Below are 23,950 nucleotides of genomic sequence, written 5' to 3'. Positions count from 1 at the left end.
CCAGCAACCTCGCCACAGGCTCTTGAGGGTCTTTCTTCCAGGAACACCCTGTTCTGCTCAGTTCTCTACCCAAGCTAGATGCTGGGGGTCCCAGGGGCAGGTGACAGCATGAGTTCAAAGCAGGGCTATGGGCTTGTTCCCTGGGGTACTTAGGTACTGAGGGGAGGAGGAGGCCGCTGATGGGGCCACACTAGCTGGGGTGGAATATGCAGCATAGAGACCTGTCACCTGCACATCTGAGAAGGACCGGTCACTGCCACCAGAGACGGGGGTCAGGCCTGCGGTTCCCAGATCACAGTCGAGTGGGGAGTCTCCAAAGGCCCCCAGAGTGTCCAGGCTGAAGCCCTCATCCTCCATCTCTTCCCAGAGGCTCCCTTTCAAAGACAAAAGCATTTGGGTGAGCTGGCTTCATGTCAGACAGACCCGAGTACAAATCCCCCTCTTAGGGAAAGCCAAAGGCCAGGTGTGGCATTGAAGTTCACACATTATATAGCAAAAGAGCAAGGAGAGGCTACAGTGTTAGCATTAGTCCTCTTCCCTCTGTCCTTGGCAAAGCCGCTTCTGTCTGAACCTCAGAATAAAATGAAGATGATCAGAAAACCCACCTCTGAGGGCGGTGGCAAGGGTTACGTGTGTGCAAAGCGTTAGTTCTCCTTAGCAGTAGCATCCTGGTTGAAGCCACAAGGACAAAACAGTGTTTTCTCTTTCATTTATGTACACAGCAATCCAGGGGCAAGGCAGGGTCGTCCGCACAGACCCATTTCACAGCTGTAACTGACTTGCTAACTGACCGGCTACCTCGTCCATTTCTCTGGCTGGATGGGGACCTCAGAGGGCGCACAGCAGGTGCGCCCACGGGAGGGTGGCCGATCATGAAGCCCACTGAAACCCCCTCACCATTCTGCTTGCTTGTTCATCCACTCATTCACATCCCACTTACTGAGGATGCCATGCTGCAGGCTGAGGGTCACAGTGTAGCCTGATACGACTTTGGAACATGCAAGTTGAAGCAATTACTGTATACAACTTGGGTGTAAATCCCAGCTCTCCACTGACTAGCCGGGGGACTTTTCTGCCCTCACTGACACAATGGGAACATGAAATGGCAGTGGGTCAGAGAACTGTATATAGTAAGTAATGAGCACTTGCTGTATGCCTAGCGCCTGGTATACAGTAAGTGCCCCTTAACTGCTTAGTATGCTAACATTCGGTGGGTGTCATGGTAATGAGCTGTGGGTGGATGCAGACAGTATGCACTCCCCTCTCTCCCCCACCCATTGCACCCCCTGCCCCAAGCCCCCCGGCCTCACCCTGCAGAGCGAAGTCCATGATGCTGGGGTCCAGGGCGTCCACCTCGGTGTTCATGTCAGTGCTGATGTTGAGGAAGTCCCCAGGAGCCCTGCCCATGGCAGGCTGGGGAAGGGGCCCGGGACTCAGGGCCGGCAGGGCATGAAGAGGTGGGGTCTGGGCCGGCGCCGGGGAGTCTGGGGCCAGGTGTGTCTGTGGCTGGACCTGGTGGTGCAAGGGGACCGACTGCAAGGACAGGGTCATCAGTGGCTGTGGGGGGAGCTGGGAGACAGCCAGGCAGCTGTGGGCTGTGGCCACTGTGGTGGCGTGAGTGAGCCCAGGGGCGTCAGGCTCCCCTGCCTTGCCAGGACGCCGGCAGCTTTCTGGCCGGTCCGAGATGAGTTTGTCCAGCTCCTCTGCAGACAAATAGGAGAGGGCACTCAGAACCTACCCTGTGGTCACTAGGCCCTAGCCCAGGCCTGGGTTCAAGTCCAAGTGCTACCACCTGTGTGAACTTAGCAACCCTCTGTCTCCTCTTCTATGAGATGACATTCTAGGCTCACACGGTGTTGCTGTGCAGATTTAATAACTTCACAAATGTGCAGAGGTGTCTTCACGTGACCACACAGCTGCTCCTGTGGACATCTCTCGGACCTGGAGCCCTACCACTTCACTTGAACCTTGTACCAGCCCCACGAGAGGGAACTGAGGCAGGAACTGCAGATCTGAGGAGATTGTTAACACAGGGGGGCGTTGCCACTCCCTGCCTTTAAAGAAGTGTTGCTGTGGGTTCAAAACTGCACCCTCTTCAATATTCTTGGACACAAATGACTCTGACTCTTGGCTATTGGCAACGTCTCATTGCACGTGAAGCGGTATGAGACTGGACCACTGGGGTCCCAAGATCTATCTATGTGGGTTGCACCCACTTCAGAAATGAAGACTCTTAGAATCTAAGAGGGTCAATGGCTTGCCTAAGACCTCACACTAAAGGTCAAGACTGGCCCTGGTTCTCAAGCCAGACCCCAGAGCTCTGTGGGTGGGTGCCTTGTGACAGCCTCCTGCAAGGGCCTGTTGGTTCTGGCTGCGTCCTTTCCCCCACCTCCTTGAATGGCTCATCTCTGCCCCTCTCTGGCCCTTCGCGTCCAAATTCAAGCATGATGGGAACCAAAGAGGCAGGCCAGAGTCCTGTGTCCCTTGTGTAGCGCCCCCTCACATTCCTTGATTGAAACAGCCAGCAGATGCAGTATTTTTTCTAATATAAAAGCAATTTGTGACCAGTGCAGAAGCCTAGCAAGACTGCATCTTGAATGTCATGATCGCCCCTGTATTAACTGTGAGATGCTTAGATTGCTTTCACTTGTTTACGCCTCACAAGTGGTTTTGTGACAGATAATCTTGTTTTTTGGCAATGCTGAGGATTGAACCTGGGGCTTTTTGCATGCTAGGCAAGTGCCCTACCACTGATAAGACGCAACCCTTGGCATTGAGACAGGGTCTTGCTATGTGGCCCAGGCTGGACTTGAACTTGCAATTCTACTGACTCTACTTTCTGAATGCTGGGTTTTCAGGTGTGAGCCATCATGCCTGGCCCCATACATCATTTTTCCCCTCAAATCTTTGATTTCCTCAGCATATGTTGTCAAGAGTAGAAAAACTGGACTGATACATGGGTACAGCATTTTTGTTGTCATTTTGTTTTGTTTTAGACATGGACTTGCCACGTAGCGTGGGTTGACCTTTAATTGTGCCTCAGCCTCCCAAGTGCTGGAATTACAGGTTTGCACCACAATGCCCAGCTCAGTTTGCAGGGTTTTGGTACACAACCTTGCCCTCAAAAAGTTTCTCATTCCCATCCACTTGGTATGACAACACCTGTCACCCCATCATGGCCACATGGAATGCTACTGTTTCATTATTGTGAACATCCCTGCAGTGTGGTAGGGAAGCAATGCTGCATGTTAGCCCCTGGTTGAGTGGCTTGGCGTTTCTGTGTGACAAACTGGGACTCCACAGCTTTTCATGGTCCTGACCAAGACCCTCAACTTGCCAGCCCTGGACGGAGGGTGGGGGAAGCATGACCCAGGGGATAGAGGGGCTCACCAGGCATCTGTGTCCCCTTCACTTGGCTGAGATATGTGCCAGGCTGGGCAGGACACAGGCTTAGCTGGAGCTGGGAGGGGAGATGGTGTATGTGCATGTGTGCACATATGTGTCTGTGTGTGCATGCCTTTGTGTGTCTATGTTGTATGTGTGTGATGTATGTCCATGTGAGCATGTGTGCCTGTGTTGTAGTGTGTTCCTGTGTGCATGTGTGCACGTGTACTGTGTGTATGTCTGTGTGTGCATGGTTGTGTGTGCGTGTGTATGTGCACATGTGCGTGTCTGCATGGCTGTATTTGTGTGTGTATGCGCACGTGTATGTGCGCATGCGTGTACCCATGTGCAGACTTGCACATGGCAGGGCGGGGCCTCACCAGGGTTGGCCATGCTCCGGTGGATGGCGGCGAGGTCCTTCCTCTTCCACTTGTGCATCTCCTCCTCCATCTTGTCAATGCGCGCCAGGTTCAGGGCCCACAGGCAGCCCTTGCGCGAGGAGCCGCTCATCTTGTTCTCCACCTTCTCGAAGCACTTGTTCAGGGAGAGGTTGTGCCGGACCGAGTTCTTCCAGCCATCGGGGGCCGTCTGGGGGAGACATGGGCACTCGGGTCCCTTCCTGGAACTCCCTAGAATCCCCTCTCACACCCAGGCTTTTGGGGGACAGGCCCAACAGTGGCAGGGGTTGTGTGACAGTGTCCAGTACCCAGCCTCCAGCTGGGGAGACAAAAGAGAGGGGTGGGGACTGCAGCAGATGGGAGGGCCGAGCCTGGTGAACAGGGAGCTGCAGCTCAGCTCCAGCCCACAGTCACAGTGTGGGACACAGCCCAGGCCAGACCTTCCTTTCACTTTGTCCCTTCATTTCTCTTGCTCACACAGCAAGCAAGACGGATGCTAACCAACAGAGAGCTGCACAAGTGGACTAAGTGCAACCATTTTAACCGCTCACGCTGCATTGCTAAGGCACCGAGTATTTTGATAGCTCGCGGGTATACATGCGTGCACATCTGAGCCCCACTGTGACGCTGATCAGCCTGGGACCCCCGCAGCCTGGGTCCCTCTGACTTCCTGCTCCTCTTTTTGCTTTGATGCTAACAGGGATAACTTTACGAACAGCCAGCAGTGGCCAGGACCTTTCTGTGCAGAATCCTCGCTAACTTGCCCACTGGCTCTGTGTTTCCCGCCTCACAGAGGCAACGAGGCCTGGAGAGATGAAGGCTGTTGTAAAGCCAGTCTTTTGCTGAGTCTGTGGTGAATAAGGAGGCTGCACCCCCTGCCTCCTGAGATGCGTGGTGAACTCCTTCCTCCATCAGAGTCCAGTTCAAATGCCCCCTTCTCTTTTTAAATTGCCTTGTGTGGGTGTACGTGCCTGTGTCCTCACTACCAGGTCTGCAGACATAAGTGGGGGCCAAAGAGGGTGACCCAGCCGTGGATCTGGGAGTGGCAGGGAGAGACTAGGGCAACTCCAGGCCCCCCACCCTGGGGTGGGCCCTCACCTTGAAGTAGGGGAAATGCTCCCTCATGAAGCTGTAGATCTCACTCACGGGCAGGCTGCCTGTCTTGCTGTTCTTCAGAGCCATGGCGATCAGACAGCTGGGGTGAGAGGTGGGGCAGGCCAGGAGTGAAGGGTACAACCTGAGTCCCCTTCTGCCAGGAAGCCCACCCTACTTGACCCACCAGCACCAGTCTACACACTCACACCTTTTCATGACCCAAGGTCTTTCCCATCCCTACCTTTCTTCTGGACCCTGGGCTCAACCTGAACTTGAGAAATCTTATCTCTTCCTCTCTTTGTCGCATCCCCAGAATTAACATCTATGGGCTTTTATTGAGGCCGCTTCCCCTCCCCAACACCCGAAACACATGATCCCAGCATTGTGGTGACTTTTCCTATTTGAGGAGACAGAGGCTCAGAGAAGCCAAACCACTTCCCCAAGGCCACACAGCTCGTGAGTGGATGGACTGTCAGTGTCTGAAGCCAGTTCTCAAGCCTGGGCACATCATGGTCCTTACTGAGAACAGGTCTCACCCAGGAGCTCCCCTAGGAAATCTGGGCCACCACTCTCAGCTGAAATGCCCTGAAGGCAGCCCTCTCCCACCTCCCCAAGTACCCCAAACCTCACCTGTAGGAGTATATGGGCTTGGGGTAGTGTTTGGGGTGCGGCTCCTGAGATGGGTGCACTGGCACGTGGGCCTGGGGATAAGGAGACCGTGCCCCAAAAGGGGAGCCATAGAGGCCCATGGGTGGGCACTTCCGAGTGCAGAAAGAGAAAGAGAGAGAGAAGATGAGGCAGAACATGGCAGTAACAACCCCCCCATTCTGGACCCACAGTGCTGGGTGAGGGTTAGGGAGTTATAATGGTAGGGCTCAGAGCACAGGAAGGGAATGACCCCAGGGCACAGCCATGGTCGGGAATGCCATCCCCATATGTCAGGTAGGTATACTGAGGCTCACAGAGACTCTAGCTGGCCCAAGGCAGGGGTGTCTGCCTCTGAGTCCAGGGTTCCTCCAGCGCCCTTCCCCCATACCTGCTGCGCCCCTGGAGGAAGCGGGAACTGGAGCTGTGTGGCAGGTGCGTACAGTGGTGGCGTGCTCTGCAGGCTGGAGGATGGCTGGCCCCCCACTGGGAACTGGCGCATCTGCAGGGACCAGGAGGGAAAGAGACAGAGGGTCAGGGTGAGTAGCCCCCGGGGACACCCTCCTCCCTCCCCAGCCGTGTGGTGGTACTTACACTGGCTCCATGGCTGGTCACAGGGCCTAGGCCCAGCATGCCTCGGGGGGCCATGCCAGCAGGCCCGTGGAGCAGGGGACCTGGGCTGGTTCCCACACGCAAGTCAGCTGCCCTAGCCAAGGCACCTGTAGGAGGGAGGCACAGAGAAGCTGGAGGAATGGTGCCCACAGCTGGGAACAGCATGAGCTACACGGTGAAAGCATGTCTCATTAAACCATAATAAAATAAAAAACATATTTCCTGGTCCCTAAGGGAGCATTCTGACCCTCTCTGGATACCTTTTGCTCAGTCTCAGGAAATGACTGATGGACTCTTTAATGAGCTGAGTGACTGCTTTGTCATTGTTTTGTTTTTCTTCAACCCTCTGTGTTTTCAGCATCTGACCCACTTGCTGAGATCACAACTAGCTGCCATTTATGGGCACCTACTGTGTGCCAGGATTCCCTTGGAATCTTCTAGAATAGGGCAGCATACATCTCTTCTAAAGGGCTACAGAGCAAGCATTTTAGGACTTGCCAACTATCCATCTTTGGTTTGGTTTTTTTGTTTGTCTCTTTACAATCCTTGACAAATATAAGAATGACATTCAACATGGCCAGGAGAGTGGCAGGTGTGTCTTTATTCTCTACTGCCACCTCAGCTCACCCTGGGCTGGTATCGTGTCCAGTAAGCAAAGGTCCCTCTGACAAAGGTAGGGTTGCTCCTATTTTACAGATGTGGAAATAGAGGCCCAGAGAGAAAGAGAGAGTGAGATCGAGGGACCCATCCACGGCCAACCCCATAGGTGGGTGGGGGGGCTGGGAGACACCCTGCCCCACCTCGAGCCTACCTGGGTGTGGATGTGGTACACTGGGTCTGCCCACGTCTATGCGGCCATTCGCCAGCTGCTGCAGCCGAGGCACATCCACGGCTGTGAGCCACGACAATGACTGCAGGTCCCCAGGGAGGTCATCGTCACTGGTGGGCGGCACGAGGCTGCAGAGAGGAGCAGGGAGCTCGGGCGGGAGGGGGAGTTTTGGCCAGTTTTTTTTTGGGGGGGCTTCCTGATCTCTGGAAACACCCCTTAGCCCCTCGCCTCTCTAAGCCACTCCTGCCTGCCAATTTGCCCTCCTTGGCTCTGGGTGTGAGAAGCCAGCCCTAGGGTTCACAGCCCGACAGCACGACCTCAAACATCAGCCCACTGAACACAGCATACTTAGTACCTACTCCACAAATAATCAGCACTAATGTTTGTTGAGTGCTTCTATGTGCCAGGCAAGGCCAAGCCCTTCAGAGTGTTCACCCACTTAAGAGCCCAGTCACCCATCCTATGAGGCAAAGGGTATTACTACACCAGCTTGGGCATCCCTAATCCCAAATCTGAAATGCTCCAAAATCCAAAACTTACTGAGTGCCTCACAATGCCACAAGGCGAACATCCCACACCTTAGTGCATTTGCGGCTGTGTGCACAAATTGTATGAAACAAATGAGTTTCATGTTTACACATGTGTCCTGTCCTCAAGAGATCTTGTTGTCTGTCTGTCTGTCTATCTAGCTAACATCTATCTATCTATCATCTATCTGTCGGTCTAACATCTATCTATCTGGTTGTCTATCTTTTTTTCTATCTAATTATATGCAAACATTCCCAAATCTGAAAAATTCTAACTGTGAAACGCTTCTGGTCACAAATATTTTGGGTAAGGGATATTTAACCTGTATTGAAGAACTCTTCAGCAGGAGAAACTGAGGCTCAGAGTACTGAGTTCCTTGCTCGAGGCACAGAAGGGTGGGGATGGCCCATGTGGCCCAGAGCCCTTTCCCACCATCACGGAGAATCCAGTCAGGACCTGCGCCCGCCACCCCTCCCAGGACTCCTGAGCACAAACATTGCTTGCCACGGACAGAGAAAAGCTGCTGTCACGGACCCCAGTCAGGGATCCCGAGTTGGGATAGGCCTCCTAGCTATCCCCGAAGTCATGTGTGCCACTGGCCACCAGCCTCCCAGCAGCAGCAGAAGCTCCCACGCCTGTGCCACTCCACATCCGGGCACAGTCGGTTTTGTTGCAACAAGGCACACAGTCCAAATTTGAAGCTCTGAGTTTCGACATCAGGTGGGTCAGGCTCAGAGAGAGTGGAGGGAGGGAGACAGGGGACCTGGTTAACCGCGGCCTCTGGTTTGCATGGGCCACAGGCCTGTCCTGGAGCCCACTCGTTGAGTCTTCCCCTCCTCCAGCTCTCCGCCCTCTCTTCTCCTTGTGTCTTAGGGCCACAATTAGCGTTGCCATGACCACAGCTGCTCAGCTGTCACAAGGCCTGGGCCCTCAACCCAGGAAGCTGGGATCAGGTGACTGCCCGGCTGCCCCACCATTGGCTGCCTCATAGGAAAACACGGCCTGGAAATGATTTGAAAACTCAGCTGGCCTGTGTCAGGGGCAACAGTTGGCCCTGCTGTTGGTCCCCGGTGGCCCATTGTACGACAAACGACTGTTGCCCCAGTGGCACGCGGCCCCCCATTGTCCTGGGTCTCCATGCTATTGTTTCTGCAGCCTCCCTGCTGCCGCCCCTTCGGCCTGTTTGTAACTCATCTGGCTGAGTGACAGTCACAGCCCAGGCCTGGGTGATGCCATCTGTCCCCTAGGTCCTCAGAGACTGAGGGGTGAGGTGGAGGGGCAGGGCCTTGTATGCCACCTGATACTCGAGCCGCCTGGCTGACCCCACTTCCCTCCTCACTCCACACGACAACGTCCCAGGGTCTGCTGATGTGAGCCCCACTTCTGCTCAGTAACCTGCTGTAGCTCCCCACTGCTCTTGTTGCTCTGCTTAGCTCTGGGGAGGGGTGGAGGTCAGTTCTCTCTGGCAGGTTTCCCAAGATGGGGATCCCGCAGAGCTCTCTGAGTTGCTGGGCAGGGGAAAGGGGCTTGTAAAATCAGCTCCTGGGCACCAAAATGGAGCGAAACTCTGGAAGTGGGTGAACCCAGTAGGTCATAACTGCAGTGTTGAAGAAGAGCTTGGGTTCTGGATTCAAATTCTGGTTCCCCTCAAGCCACTGGCTTAACCTCTCTGAGCCTCAGTTTCTCATCTGTAAGATTGTTCCTATGTCATAGGATCTTATGAGAATTACGTGTATTGTTGCATCGGGAGCACTTTGAACAGTATCCAGCTCAATATGAGCATTTATTTAGCTATTAGTATCCATAGCAATGTCAACCATACTATTACGAGTAGCCAGAAATATGCATGAGCACTGAAACTTTGGCCTCTGGGGTCACACAGAGTGTCCTGGGGTCACACAGACCTGCCCTGGGGTTGCACACCTGCCGCTGTCATGGCTACCTCTAACCACTTCCATTTATTTATTTACCCACTTCCTGGGGAGCGGCCTGTGTTATACACTGTCCTCATTTTACACATGGGGAAACTGAGGCCTGGAGCAGTGTTAAGCACCAAGCCTATTGGCCTGGAGAGGCCCGCAGGGGAAGTCCGGAAGTGCTTAGCACATGGAAGAGCAGCTGGCAGTGCTCAGAGGTGACGATCTGGTCCTGACTTATTCTTCCCTGCTCTGAGTCCTGTGTAGCACCCCTTCCCCACCATTCCTCCGTCCCCGTCCTTGTGCACGTGAGGAACAGGAGCTGCCCTAGTCCACCCGCCCAGCTCACCTGGCCATAGTCTCACCTTCATGTCCCTACATTTGCTTGGAACACACCTTCCTGCTTTGCTGACCCCCAAACTATACTCGTCTTTGGACGTCAAGGCCCTTCTGGCCTCTTAACCTCCATGCCCTCCCAGACCTCACTCCTGATCTCACTCTGGATGAGGACGGGCTGGGGCTCCCCCTACCTTTGCCTCCTTCTCCTGCTTTGGGAAACTGCTGTCGGCACGCAGCTCTGGGACCCCATTGCATCCTGGCCAGTCCCCACACTTCACCCGGCCAGCCCTCACCCTGCCTGGGTCCCCACATGCAGCAGGTGACCTCAGATGCCCTCTTGCCTAGTTGAAAGAGCCTGAGCCCAGGTAGCCAACCTGAAGAGTGACATGACACTGACTTTTAGAGTTGTCCCAGTGCTCCTGGGATCCTTGAAAAACCCCAGGAAGGGGACAGGGAGCAGAAAGCCTCACTTTATAGATGGGTAAACTGAGGCTAGACCAGTCAAAACAAAATTCCTTTGCTTGTAAGCGAGGTGACCAGGGTTTGAACCCACTGCCATCTCGGGTTGTTCCTGTGGCACTTGGGCAGAAAATCAGGTGTCTTGGGGAACTCTCAGCAGCAGGTGGACAAGCCAGCCCCTCCTGAGCGGCTGGTTAAAGTGCAGGATGCAGACCCAGCTCAGACCTTCAGTCCTCCCTTCAGAGCCTCCTGTTCCTCCTGGGGGAAGGACAGTCCAGTGCCCCTGTGACCAGGGATTGGGAAAAGTACAAGCTTTGATGGGGCAGCTTGGGTTTGAGTCCTTGTAACCCTGGATATGTGTCACCCCTTCTGGGGTGGGGCGTGTTACTCACTTGCGGGGGGGTTAGGGGGTGGCCCCTTACTGTGTCATGCATCCCAGAGGTGGCCTGTCCCCACTTCTTCCCCCAAGCCGGATGCCTGGGGGAGGGAAGCGGGGAATGAGCCTGGCTTGTGTCCCCTATTTTATTGAGTCTCCCTGGGATTCAGGCCTCTCCCACCATGTGACCCAGGGACCAGGGAGTGATGCACCAGGGCTTAAATGGGAGGAGTCTCTTGTCCCCATTGCCTGGTCCTCACCCTCGCTGTCCCCTACAGAGAGGTACATCAGCAGACCCCCCTCCACAGCTGCCTGGGAGGCCCCTCCAGACCACTCCCTCACCAATGCCTCAAGCCATCCCCCCACCCACCCCCACCCCAGTTAAGGATGGCTGGGCTCCTGCTAGCACTTCATTTTAGAGAGTGAGACCTACAGTCAACGGTGCTGTGACAGTGGAAGACTATGGGGCTCAGGAACCACTCTGGCTTCCCTGCCATTGTCAGGGAAGGGCACTTTAATCCCCAGCCTCAGCTTTCCCACCTGTAAAATGGGCATGCAGCGATAATAATAGCAGCAGCAGTACTTCAGACCCCACAGGCCTGGCACAGAGGTGTGCAGTGAAGTGGCAATCTGATCTGTCCTGACACCTCGGAGGGTTTGGGAATATTCCCTGGGGTGAGATACAGAGATTAAGAGACAGAGACAGGGACCCTATGCCCGAGTCCAGTGGTTCCCCCCACTGGAGGAGGGCAGGACTTTTGGAAGTCAAAGGAAAAGGCAGAGTCCAGGCCTGTTTTGCTCACTCCATCTGACCTGTTTCTAGAGAGGAGAAAAGCCAGCCTTCCTGGCCCTGGGTCACCAGTGTCACCAATGACAGCCTGTCTGCCTGGAGCCACCTCCAGAAGTGCTAAGAAGACTGAACTTGAAGAAGCCAGCTCCTCCCTGGGCTCCCTGGCTCTCTTCCACAATGTCCTCTGTGTTTCTCCTTTGTCCCCATGGGGAAGTCCTGGCCTTGCCCTTCCTGTTGGGTGACCTCGGATATGCCTCTAAATCTTCCTGAACACTGGCTTCCTCACCTGAGGATGAGGTCGCAGCTATGGAGATAATGTGCCCGCATAGAGCTCAGAAAAGAGCCAGCCCCTCCTCTCTTCTTCTCTGACGGGGCGGGGGGGGGCATCCCGTCTCCCACAGACCCATCTCCATCCCACACACCTCTGCCCCCCTATTGTGGCAGAGGTGCCCGGGCCACTCAGCACTAGGGAGCTAAGGTCCCCACTCCACCTTCCGGATGGCTTCTGCTCTGACCCAGGAGCGGGGTGACAGGCCCAGTGGCCACTACTAAACTGTGGGCCCTGGGAGGTGCGACTATAAGTGCTGCCTCCACCAATGACCTCCACTGTGCCTTCCTCTGTGCCTTTGCCTCTTCTGTTCCCTCATGGTGGACGCCTTTCCTTCTCCCTCCCTGTGCCTCTCAGCATCTCCACATCAAACTCCCCACTTCTTTGAGCCTCTGGGAGCACTTTAGTTGGCCACAAACTGCCCCCTTCTCCAGTGGTGTCCCTTGGAGGGTCAGGCACTGAGGTCTGATTCAGAGGAGGCCAGCACAGGAGCGGGTCCCCTGCTGGGTGTCAGTGGCCCCAGGAGCCCTGGATGCTGAAGGAGGAAACTTTGCGCCTGCGAGGGAGGTGCCATATGCCAGGGCCCAGGTGCACAGTGGGTGCTTAATAATTACAAGCTGGATACATACAGCTCTCCAGATGCTCTGCTCCTCTACTCCCTGGTGCCAGGCAAGGGCATAAGGGTCAGCTGTTCCCAGGGACATGGCCTGCAGAAGCGAGCCCTCCATGTGTGCCAAAGATACTTACGCACTTAGTCTTACAACTGCCTGACCAGGCTGGGAGCGCCATTGTCCCCTACTGCCCAGGTGCCAGGTGAGGCGACCGAGGCCAGAGGCAGGTGTGGTGGGGCTGGGCTGGGGGGAAGGCCTGTCAAGGGAGCCACTTCCAGAGCTTGGGTGGGCCTGGTGCCCTGTCCTTTCTCTCTGCTTAAAGAGGTGTGCTCTGTGGATTCTAGAAAATCCTACCACTGTACTCTAATAGATAGCCACTAGTCATGTGTGGTTATCTAATTAATTGACTGATTCATTTGGCGGGACTGGGATTTGAACTCAGGCCTTGCACTTGCTAGGCAGGTGCTCTACCACTTGAGCCACACACCCTCAGACCTTTCTGCTTTAGTTATTTTCCGACAGTCTTACTTTTGCAAGGAGATCCTCCTATCTCTGCCTTCCTAGTAGCTGGGATTACAGGTGTGCACCAGCACACCCAGTCCCCACGTGCAGCTGTTTAAACTTCAGTTCATTCAAATGAAATAAAATGTATAGATTCAGTTCCACCAGCCACATTTCAAGCACTGCATAGCCATGCATGGCCAGCAAGGATACATCGCCATCGTCACCAGGTGGCAGTGGTCTGGAACATTCTTTCTCGATCCTGATGGAAAGGTCAAGGGCACTTTTACGTTGCCTTCAAACAACCGGACATGTGTTCTGAGATTGAAGATGCTGGTTTCGTGGGATTTTGAGTTTTAGCATGTTTCATTAGAAAGGATCGCTCCATCTGTCAACCCCTGCCCCCAGCAAGAAGGTACAGGCTCTGGGAGAGCAAGAGCTGTGCACAGGCAACTCGGGAAGCTGTAAGCTCTGTGTCTGGAGCGCTGTAGCTGTGCCCAAGGGCACGAGGTGCCTGGTCCCCCGGTGGATGAACGATGAACCGAGCCACCTCCAGAGTCTCTCTTCTCTCTTGACGCAAAGACCTTGAGGTGTGTGGAAGGGTCCATCGGGGACCCTCTTGGTCACACCTCCCAAGTTCCCTCACTGTGGGCAAGCCCCTTCCCTCTGCAGGCCTCGGTTTCTCCCCTGTAAAGTGGCAGAGTAGGGGTCCCCTCTGGGCCTGTGGGTGCTCAGGTTCCAGGGAAGCACAGCAGCACAGTTGGGGCAGGGCCTCAGTTTCCCCATATGTACAATGGGAATGACAATCGTGCCCACCCTTGGGAGCCCGGTAAGGATGTGGGAACGGGTGATTGGGCCTCAGGTGGGACGGAGGGCCTGGCATTGGGCTGACTCCTGACCATGGGTCCTCCTCCACCCCCTGGGGATTTGTCACCAACAGGGAGTCCTCCTTAGTGAACAGAGAGCTTTGTGGGCAAAAAGCAAGTAAGAAGACCTACCTGGCCCTCCAGAGCCCTGGCTGAATTCAATGGTTGCCAGCAGCTCCCCACCCCGCCCCCAGGGCCACTTCCTTTTTTCAAATCTCAGCCGGGAGCCTATTTTCCCTTACACGCACGCACACACATGCACTCGCACACCTGACGCGCACATGCCCCTTTCACAGACGGGAAACATGAGGTCAAGCCAGGTGAGCTTGCCAAACCCAGAGCCCCAGCCATCTGCTTCCCTGGCCTCAGTTTCCCCATAGGAAATGCTTTGGGGGTAACGATGAGCCCCTTCTGTCCCTCGGAGGCTGCTGCTGTGACATGGGACTTGTGGGGACAGCCTGGAGGCGGGGATTGTGAGGGCTGTGGTCACATTGTAAAGGGGTTGTTGTAAGAGATGCCCAAAGTAGGGGCCAGGGCCAACTCAGGAGCAAGATGACACCCAGGAAAATCAAAGTCAGATCACGGTGCCCCTCAGTGTGACCCTTTCCCTGTGTGCTCCTCACGCCCCTCTGGATTTTGCTCAGAAAGCTAAGAAGGTACAGACCCTCTGCAACGCCCGCCTCCACGGGGCAGTGCAGTATGGGACCCCATTGCCGTCCACAGCACAGCAGTATAGTGGTTTCCAACATAGGCCACTCGGGCCTGAGTTAGAATCCCACGCAGCCGTTTAGCCTCCTTGGTACTCATCTGTGTTGGTCACCTCTCAGCCTCAGTTTGCTTAGCTGTAAAATGGGAGTGTTCAGGCCCACTCCCCAGGTGTGGTGATGGTGGGATGGAACCACTGAGGGAGGACTGCCACAAATGCTAGTTCACACGATTGGGCACATCCTCTGTACAGTATGGACTTGGTGTGATGCAGGCTCCCTGGCAGGGTGTCCAACTCTTAGGAGGAGTCTGTGCCACTCCTCCCTGCTGAATGGCTCACCAGGCCCTGTCCCCATGATGACTTCCTGATTGCACTGCCAAAGGTGGCGGGCACCTTGCTGCTGGTCCCCTTCGGTCTGCACCTCCCAAGGCTCCCAACAGCTTTGAGGGTGGGGAGGTCACTTCTCATCCCCATCCCATAGGAGGTCACTGAGGCCCAGAGAGATGAGGTGACCTGCCTCAGTAGGCAGGACCCACAAAGGTGCTGGATGGAAACAGGGACGCACTAGCCCTGCAGCCTCTTCTCTTGACTGCTTGGCCAGTTCGCCTGAGATGGCCAAACTGGTAAAAAAAAAAAAGAAGAAGAAGGGCAGGAGGGAAAAATAAATCTTTTCTGGGGGTGGGTACCATTGGGAGGGGTGGGCACAAGGAAAGCGGGAATGAGGGGAATACGGTAGATATTTTGTATCTATTTATGAAAATGGAAGAATGAAACCTGTTGAAACTGTTCTGAGAAGAGGGGAAGAGGGAAGAGGAAGCTAGAGGGTAAATCTAACTAAGATATATTGAAAGCACATATGAAACGATCACCGTGTGTCTCCCTGTACAAATATTATACACTAATAAAGTCACTTTTTTATAAAAGAAAGAAGCCAGACTATGGCAGGAACCATTTTTAAAAGGATCATGCTGCCAGGTGTCCCCATGGTGACACAGCCACCGGGCAAGGCAAGACACACTGAAATCCGTGATAGCAACCCTGGCTGCAGGAGACTAACCCAAGAAAATGGCACCCTTAGCTAACCAGTTGTGCTACAAATACAGGAGACAAGGAAGATGAGGTGGTCGAGCGGGTGCTGGGGGAGAGTCCCAAGAGACCTGAGTTCCAGTGCTGCCTCCTCTCCTGACAGGGGACCCTGGACAGGTAACCCAGTGTTTTTGAACCTCAGTGTTCTCCTGAACCAAATGGAGGTGAGAACAGGGCCTGCTTCTTGGTTCAGGCAGGTAATCCACAGGTAGAGAGGGCCTGGTATGGTTGCTCAGGGTGGGCACTGTACCATGGATAAATTTAGCCCTAGCAGCCAGAGTATCCTTTTAAAAGGGACACCAGAACCTGTCACTGTCCTTAAAAGTCCTTAAAGTGTATCAGGGGAGTAAGAGTCACGCTCCTCACTATGATCTTGGCCATCTCCCCCCATCTTTTCCTCCCCTGCCCCCACACTTTCCTCCCCTCCCTCCAGCTCTCAAAATCTGTCTGTCTCTCAGTTCCTTAAATAGTCTAAGTTCTCACCCATGTTACGTACTTTGCACATGCAGTTCCCTCTGTCTGGAATGCTGTTCCATGTAACCATTCACAGATGGGTTCTCCCCTTGGAGACACCCTCCTGGCCACCCCACTGGTGGTCTTTCCTGTGAGTGTCCACAAAGCACTTAACATTTTGCCATGAGGTAGTTAGTTATGCATGTTTCTTGTCTTTCTGCTATAGGAGGACAAGGCCTAGGAAGCCCCCTATTTTTGCCCAGTACCCAGCATAGGACCTGGCACTCTGTGGGCATCTGTTACACACCTGTTTGAATAGGAAAGGGAGGGAGACCCCAGAGACCTTCCCCAATTTCCTGCCCAGCTTCAACACTGCCTCCCACAGGAAGCCCTCCCAGATCTGTCCAGCATATCCCATTCTCTTGTCCCTGAAATAGTTAGTGTGTCTAGTTTCCACACATAGCTAACCCCGCCCGGGAGCACCTAACAGTTTCAGTCAGATATCTGTTCCTATCCATCCTTCCCTAAAGGCTGGAGGACAAGGACAGACGTGCAGACGCCTCCTTACAAGACTAGAGTGAACAGCTCACTTTTATTTGGCAAGTATGCATTCACCCGAGGTGAGCTGGTTCCCATGCACTGCCGGTGGCTGTAGCTGTAGAGGTCCAATGGGATCGTGACTTGCTAGTGAGTGTGGCAGGTGCCCACCCAGGGCCCCACCTGCTCGTAGATGGTTACAGTTTCCGCCAGGATCTCTACCGACACAGCTGAGTCTGGAGTCCACACTTAACTCCTCTCTGGGGGTTCCTTAGAATTGACACAGCAATCGTACAGGGGAAGGAACACGCAGTGTGTGTTCAAATCCCACCTCAGCCCCTTTGTATGGCTTTAGGCAAGTCGCTTTGCCTCCTCTGCGCCTTGGTTTCCCCATAAGTAAAGTGGAATAACAGCCATTGCCACCACAGGTTGCAGATGTGAGGATGACCTCAGATACCTATCTCACGCTCACACTAGGTCCCCAGGTCACCTGTCTGTCTGCAACCTCCTACCATGTCCTCTCCTCCCGCCTTGGGCCATCACCAGGGGTCTGCCCAGCAAACACTGCCTTGCTCACATCGTCCAGGTACCCTGAGGCATTTCCAGCCTCATCAGGCTGTCGCCTCCACCCGATTACAAGGCAGTGTCACCGATTACAAGGCAGTGTCACCGCCTTCCTGAGACATGGTTGGTAAGAAACTGTTACGTCGCCACACACTGTTGTTTTCAGTCCAACCATTATACAAAGAGGGATTAGGTGTTTCAGGGCGGTATTTATTTAGCTAACATATCTTTTGTGATATCTTTTGTAGCCGTTGACAGGAGAAAGAAAATTAAATGCCACTTAGAAGCTCAGAAATTCCCAGCCCGGCCAAGAGTGGGTATAGTGTGAAATGCCTTGATTAGTGACTTGCAAAAGCATCTTTTCTTTCTGAGCAGGCAGCTTTGGACTTGGGGTGTGCATGTGTGTGTGTGTGTGTGTGTGCACATGTTTCAGTCGGGGGTGACGGCAAGACTGAAAGAGGGCTGGACCCCAGAAAGGACACCTCTCTTCCTGCCCAGAAGGCAGTGGGACTGCATTCTACCCTGTTCAAGGATGGAGGGTGTAAACATGGTGCATTGTGTCCTCACCCCCAGTCCCCCAAAAAGGTTACAACAGGTGGGTGGAGCCTCCCAGAAGGGGGCTACATTGGCCCCATCCTCCCACAGCTGGGACTCCTGAAGTTTCCCATGGCACAAGTGCAAGGAAGTCCCCCTCCCTGCATTTTCATGGATGCACAGCTTCACACGTCTGTTTGTTCATCTGCTCATCTATCCTTATCAGTGTGTACAAAGTATCTGCCAGGCCCAGTCCCGCACTTCATAGACAACAAAATCACCAGCCAGAGGCAGGAAGGGTTTCCCCAGGTCGCCTCATTTTTAGGACAGAGACTGACATGTGGGGAAGAAACCATCCAGGGTGAGACTCTGCATGAAGACCCCTGAGCCTCCTGGTCCTGAGAGGATCCAACAGCCACCTCCGCTGGCTTCCAGGCCCCCATTTCCCAGTCCCTGGAAGAACTTGTTGGACCTGACCTCTTGAGTAAGTTCTAAAAGTTGAGGCAGGCTGGTGGAGTGGCTCAGTGATAGAACACCTGCCTAAGCAAGTGTGAAGCCCTGAGTTCAAATCCCAGTACCAGAGGTTTTCAAAATAAAAGTTGGGGCAAGGCATTAATTATGCAATGTTCCCCAAATGAGCAAGTCCTGGGGCCTCAGCACCCTTGTCTGTGGATTGGGGCAGCAGCAGCAATGTCTGGCTTACAGTTACCACAGAGATGAATTGGGAGGGTGCACCTGCTTGGGGGGGCAGAGCAGGCACTGGGCACAGGGTAGCTGCTTATAACTGTCTTCAGCCCCTCCCACCCCTTGAGCTAAGAAGAAACCCCACTAGCTTACAGGAAGTATGGGCATTTGCCACACCATTGCTCCTGAGGTTGGAACCGCCCCTGGTCCCCAGATCCCTGTCCTCTGTCCTGGCATCAGCAATGGGGCGGAGAGGCTGCTGCCAATTTGCTGTCTCAGCTCCCCAGGGACAGGGCTGCAGCCTCCAGCTGCGGTCCCCGCCCTCCCCACACACAGGCATTGAAAGATAACGGCCAAAGTCGGCCCCTGGGGATGGAGGACCAGGGGCAGCTGCAGGATGGGCTGCAGGGGGGCTGGACCTCTGCTGGGTCAGCAGCCTGAGTGGTCCTTCGAGATGTAGGAAGACAAATGTGAAGCCCATAAACTTCTACTGGGCTATTATTTAGGGAGGAAAATGGGAGCGCTTGGAAGCCAGGCCTCCTGCATGATAAAACTCCTCTGTCCCAAGCCTGGCGAATACCTTGCCCCAGTGCAGGCACAAAAGCCACCCAAGAATGGCTTCATTGCATAGCCAGTGAAACTGAGGATCAGAGAGAGGCAGTGACTTGTCCAGGGTCACACAGCAGTGTGTGTTCTTCACTAGTAGATGCGGGACTGGAGGCACACAGCTCTCAGAGTGTGGTGGCTTCATGTTTGAGTCCTTGACCTGTCACTACTCTTCATCTTGTTAAGGCCTTAAACTGCCGAGCCTTGGTTTCCCTATCCACCAGATAGGTACAAGAGTGCTATGCTCGTGGGACGGTTTGGGGATTTGGTTGGGATTTAGTCTGAGAGCCTGGTATGGTAAAGGCAAGCAGTAAAGGTTAAGGGACCGTCACCATGGTTGTCGTGGTCTTCTCTATTCTCTGCCTTTTGGAAACCCTGGTCAATTGGTGCAGGAAAACAGCCCAGATCAATACAAATAGGAGAGGTGTGTGCCAGGCAGGGGACGGGCACCTCTGCATCGCGGGCTGACAGAGGTAGGCCTGCTTCTCCTCCCTCTGCCCCCAGCACCCCCCAATCCCACCCCAGTAAGCTGGGCATGACTGCCAGGCCTGAGAGGCAGAGCTCTGCCTGCCCTGCCCTGAGTTTGTGGGCTGGGCTGCCTGGACATGCAGGGCCCAGTGTGGTGGGAGCCCCTGTTGGGCAACACCTGGGTACCTGGATGCAGAGATTCCACCCTTCCCCCTGTCCCCCAACAGTTCCTCCGCACTCCTACTCCTCAGATCTCATGGCCCAGCTGTCACAGAAAGCCGCACTCTGATATGACTAAGCAGTCACAGAAATAGTTAAGTGACTTTCCAAGCTCTATTCATGTGATCCTCCCAGCACCTGTGAGAGCCCTAATTGTACCCATTTTAAAGATAAGGAATCCCAAGCCAGTCATGGGGCCTGTCCAAAGCCAGACTTGGAGCCTCCACCCAGTCTTTTATGCAGCTCTTTCAGGTGTGAATACAAATCCACAGGTACAGCTCCTCCAGCCAGCCCTGGGAGGACCGGGCTCTCATAAGCTCCCAGCTAGGCTGGTGCTGCTGGATGCCAGGCACCCAGCCAGGTTCATGGTGGCTAATGTCTCCTTTAACCATGAACTCACTAGACTTCTAGGTGAAATTGCCCAGGATCATACAACTGGCAAGTGGCAGAGTCAAAAGTAGTCATTCAGTTGCCATAATGTCACCATGTAGTCAGTGGGTACTAATTTATTCCCATTTTACAGGTGGAGAAACTGAGGCTCAGAGAGTTTCACACAGCCAGAGAAGCTGGGTATCAGCCAAACTGATAACACTTCCATAGACCTCTCATTTTGTTACTTAAACCCTATTAGTACTGGGAGGAAGCCAGAGGTTCTTGGCTGTGTGGCCTGAGAAAAAGCCCTTTCATTTCTGGGGGCTGCAGTTTCCTCACCTGTGTAATGGGGTTCATCAGAGCAGCACCCCCCTAAGGTGAATGATGGGGGCATAAACCACCACACACCTGCTGCAGCTCTGTACTCAGAAGGCTCTCTGAACAGTGATTTGAATTTGTGGCCTCATTTGGCTCTCAGAGGGCAGCCTCCCTTTAATTGGGGGACTTCTGACTGCCCTAGCAGGCTCAGCTCGTGAGCTGCAGTGGCCCAGGGTGAGGTAGTGAGGATCAGACGACCCTAGGATAAACAGGGCTGATCCAAGGTGACAGCCTGCTCTTCCCAGGCCAGCCCTTGTCCCGTCCCCATTCCTAACACGGGCTGTGACTCCTCAACCCAGACATGGTGCTTGTTTTGGCTGGGGGGGTCCTGGGAACCAAGCCAGGCCTCCTTGGGCTCAAAGAAGAGAGACAGGGGAGGGGGGACTCCAGGCCCTTTCTATTCCTCTTTCTCCCTCTTGGCAGCTGTGTGAACTTGGACAAGCCCCTTTCCCTCCCTTGGCCTCAGTTCTCCCAAGAAGAGGTTGGATTGGTTGAATCCTTAAGGGCCTTTCCTTTTCTGAGGTTTGAAGGCAAAAAGAAGGGCTCTGAGGACACCCCCTACCCCCTCACCTGAATTTCCTTCTTCCTGCTTAAGTTTCAATTAATTCTGTCCCCACATTCCATCTAATTCAACAGCATCAATTACACGATGAGGAAACAAGGCCCAGAGAGGGCAAAGGACTTGCCGAAAGTCTCACAGCCAGGCTGAGAACCCAGGAATGACTCACAACTTTCCAGCCTCCAGGGAGGATAGAACCCAATCCCCCCCAGAAAGCTTTTGGAGAGGGGAAGCAATAGTTGCTGCTGTGACCAAGACATCCAGTCTTTAACCAGAAGGGGACCTCTTTTGGCGGGAATGAACACCTGCAGGCATCTGATGGCCCCACTGTGCCAGACCACAACCCACACCAGCAAAGACCCACTCTGAGATCAAGTCCTTCTAGCTCTGGGGAAAGTCACAATACTGCAGAAACAGTCTCAGAAACCACAAAGCACGTAAGGACTTCAAGCAATTAAAAATGTACAGTTTGTTACTGTCAAAAGCCTCACCTGTGATCCTGTGGGGACCGGTGGTGATTTTGCCCTGCGTTTTGAATAATTCCTGACATTGTGGATGAGATGTCACTTTCTATCATGTCCTAAGGAAAAGACAGCAGAAAACAAAGTTCCCATCAGCAATGACTGCAACACAGCAGAAACCCACCTGCTTTCAGAAAGCTGGAGCTCAGACAACTAGCAGAACGGAGGATTCCTGGCATCCCAAGTCACAAACCCAGGACAATTCTGCAGGGTTTTAGAAGCAAGTGAAGAGAACAGAACACAATTCCGATTTATTTCAAAAAACAGGGGAAGCTGCAGAGGGAAGTATCTAGAAAGCAAGCATCAAGCTTTGGAAAACGTGCACTTGCAAAGTGGGAATCAGAAGTTTATTTCTTCCCAAATTTTCAACCTCAATGCATTATGCTCACTTTGAAAATAAAAAAATAAATAGAAAGGGAAGCCTGATGTTCTGTGTATGTTTCTCTGGGGGAGCCAAATTCCCACTTGCAAAGAGAATAATCCCCTAGGGCTCCCGCCCTGGAAATGCCTTCAGAGATGCCACAGAGTCTGGCTGGAAAACCAGTCCGCCCACCCCCCCCCACCCGCCTCCCCCCCAACGCACCCTTAAAAAAAATAATAATCAAGCCTCCAAGCCTCCTAAATTTCTCAAACGCCAAGCCTGAGACGGATAGAAACCCAGCAAAGGCTCCGATCAGTTCCGCCCCTAAAGTCATCGAGGATTCCCGGGAAGAAGAGGGGTCCCTGCCCGGGAGGAGGGCGCAGGGCCGGCCTGCACGGCGGTACCTGGAGCGGATCCCGGCGGGGCGGCCGCTGCCGGCGCTCGGGGGGCGCGCGGGGTCCGGGGGGGGGGCGGCTCCCTCGCGCTCGCCCCTCGCGCTCCGCAATTTGGCCACCGTCGCAGCTCGAACCGTTTTTAAATTTCCCTCTCTGGAGCTGTCCAGCTCGGAGCATGCGCAGTCGCCGTGCGGGGGGCTTTTTCCCCAAGGGTCAGTTACAGGGCAGGGTCAAGGGGATTGCAGCAGGCGTGTCCCGGGGTGGGGGGAGGCGGTGTCGGGGGAGGCGGGTGCGGGGGTGGGGACGCCCCTCTGCAAACTTTGCCAACAGTGGCAGCCACTGCGCGCCCGCGACCTTGCGTTCGGGAGCAGTGGTGGCCCGGGCCAGAATGAAGTTGCAAGAAGGTGGTGGGGGCAAAGTCGCCAAGCGGCCCTGGCCCGGGGGTAAAGGCGGCGGCGGGGGGAGTGATCTGTCGCGCCTCCGTTTCTCCCCCTTTGGGGGACGCGCCTGGAGGCACAGTCCAGGCCCCAGGTAGCCATGCAATCCGGCCACCTGTCCCTTTAAGAAAGTTGTGCCCGGCGGGCGGGTGGGCGGGCGGGGGGCGCTCGCGCCGGGCGCCTCCACCTGCCTGGCCGCGGGGGGCGCCCGGGTCTGCGCGCCGGGCCCCCCTGCCCGCGCCGAGGGTGAGCCCGCCCGGGGCGAGCGCCGCGGGACCTGGCTGGCGCGGGGGCCGGGGACGCGGCGGCACTGGGTCCCGCGGAGCCGTTGGCGCGGTGGCCCGCCGCTGTGCCCGCGCTCCCGCCCGCCCCGCCCCGCCGCGGGAAAGGTGGCGCCGATCGCGGGCCGCGGCGGGACCCGGCGCGGTCACAGCTCGCCGGGCAGGAGTTTGATCCCCTGCGAAAGTCTGCATTTCGGGAACCCCAACTCTTGCGCCTCGGGCGGAGGCATTGCCATGTTCTCAATCACAACAGCCCCCCTCGTTTATTTAAGCCTGCACCACCTTTCTTCCTCCCACCGTGTCTTATGGGTTAGGGTGACCCCCTTTTTGCATATGGGGGACACGAAGCCTTGGAGTCCGTCAGGGGCAGAGGCCACGGCCGCGCACCTGCACTGGACAGTGGACCAGACCACTCAAGTCCGCCGGCCCTGCCCAGCCAGGCTCAGGGTCCAGCGCTGCTTCCCGAGGCGACTTCCGTGTCACCACACCTGTGATCAGAGAGCTCAGGAAGAACCCAGGACTCTGAGCTGGGTGTGCCTGGATTTCATTTTTCATTCAGGTGGGCTGTGACCTTGGCACTGGGCCATGGCCTCCTGAATGGTTTTTCTGTGGCACCTGGGCTCCCTTCCTCCTTTCTTTTAAGAGCAAGAAGTAAATAGATCAATTTGCCGGGTAGTTAAGACCATGGTCAGGAACCCTCGGGTTTCATCTTTCTCTGGCCTGCATGTATTTAAAATCTGGGGTTTGACCCGTTCAAAAGGTGGCTTACATTGTTGGGGTCGCTTTGAATGGCCCCGAATGAACTGTAATTAATTTGTCAGTTACATTGTAAGCATTCAAATTTGGGTTTATTTCTGTTAATCCTTGTTGGAGTCCTAAGTAAAGAGGAGTGACCCGAGAGCTTCCTTTTGAGGTGACGCCCTTTTCATGAAGGCTTATTTTTATGTCTAGAGTGATCTGGAAAGAAGTCCTGTATTCAGTAAAGCTTTTAAATGACAGGCATCCATGGAAAAGATGACCAAGGGAGAGAGATATTGAGAGGGGAGTGGGGAAGGAGGGGGGAGGAGGGGAGAAGGGGGGGTGCAGGGATGAGGAAAGATGGTTCTGGGAAG

At 54.7% G+C, this 23,950-nt stretch overlaps 1 protein-coding gene across 2 annotated transcripts; it reads right to left on the bottom strand.

Moving 5' to 3' along the window:
• Foxn4 (forkhead box N4) lies at nucleotides 1-21,423 on the bottom strand. Of its 2 annotated transcripts, none has more exons than XM_074060948.1 (9): nucleotides 21,335-21,423; nucleotides 6,946-7,091; nucleotides 6,116-6,241; nucleotides 5,914-6,032; nucleotides 5,508-5,635; nucleotides 4,881-4,977; nucleotides 3,765-3,972; nucleotides 1,311-1,703; nucleotides 1-374 (listed from the first exon to the last, which is right to left on the bottom strand). In XM_074060948.1, the coding sequence occupies exons 1-9, from the start codon at nucleotides 21,418-21,420 to the stop codon at nucleotides 115-117; spliced, it is 1,563 nt and encodes a 520-aa protein (XP_073917049.1). In that variant the 5' UTR covers nucleotides 21,421-21,423; the 3' UTR covers nucleotides 1-114. The 2 variants fall into 2 exon arrangements, with proteins under 2 accessions (XP_073917049.1, XP_020025575.2); XM_020169986.2 differs by having other exon boundaries at nucleotides 5,914-6,024; nucleotides 6,117-6,241; nucleotides 21,335-21,420.
• Between the last annotated feature and the right edge of the window lie 2,527 nt (nucleotides 21,424-23,950).

Source organism: Castor canadensis, chromosome 18 (genome assembly GCF_047511655.1).
Source record: "Castor canadensis chromosome 18, mCasCan1.hap1v2, whole genome shotgun sequence".
Lineage (NCBI taxonomy): Eukaryota > Metazoa > Chordata > Mammalia > Rodentia > Castoridae > Castor > Castor canadensis.
Note: the sequence above shows the minus strand (reverse complement) of the source record. Positions and strands in the feature narration are given on the sequence as shown.

What these genes read in the sequence shown, in the direction of transcription:
- Foxn4 (XM_074060948.1), bottom strand. Translation starts at nt 21,420, where the DNA reads ATGATAGAAAGTGACATCTCATCCACAATGTCAGGAATTATTCAAAAC. An exon ending in AAGCCCATATACTCCTACAG is followed by an intron (nt 4,978 to 5,507) that starts GTGAGGTTTGGG and finishes CTCTCACCCCAG; the next exon opens with CTGTCTGATCGCCATGGCTC. An exon ending in CCGGAGCATGGCCAACCCTG is followed by an intron (nt 1,704 to 3,764) that starts GTGAGGCCCCGC and finishes ATTTGTCTGCAG; the next exon opens with AGGAGCTGGACAAACTCATC.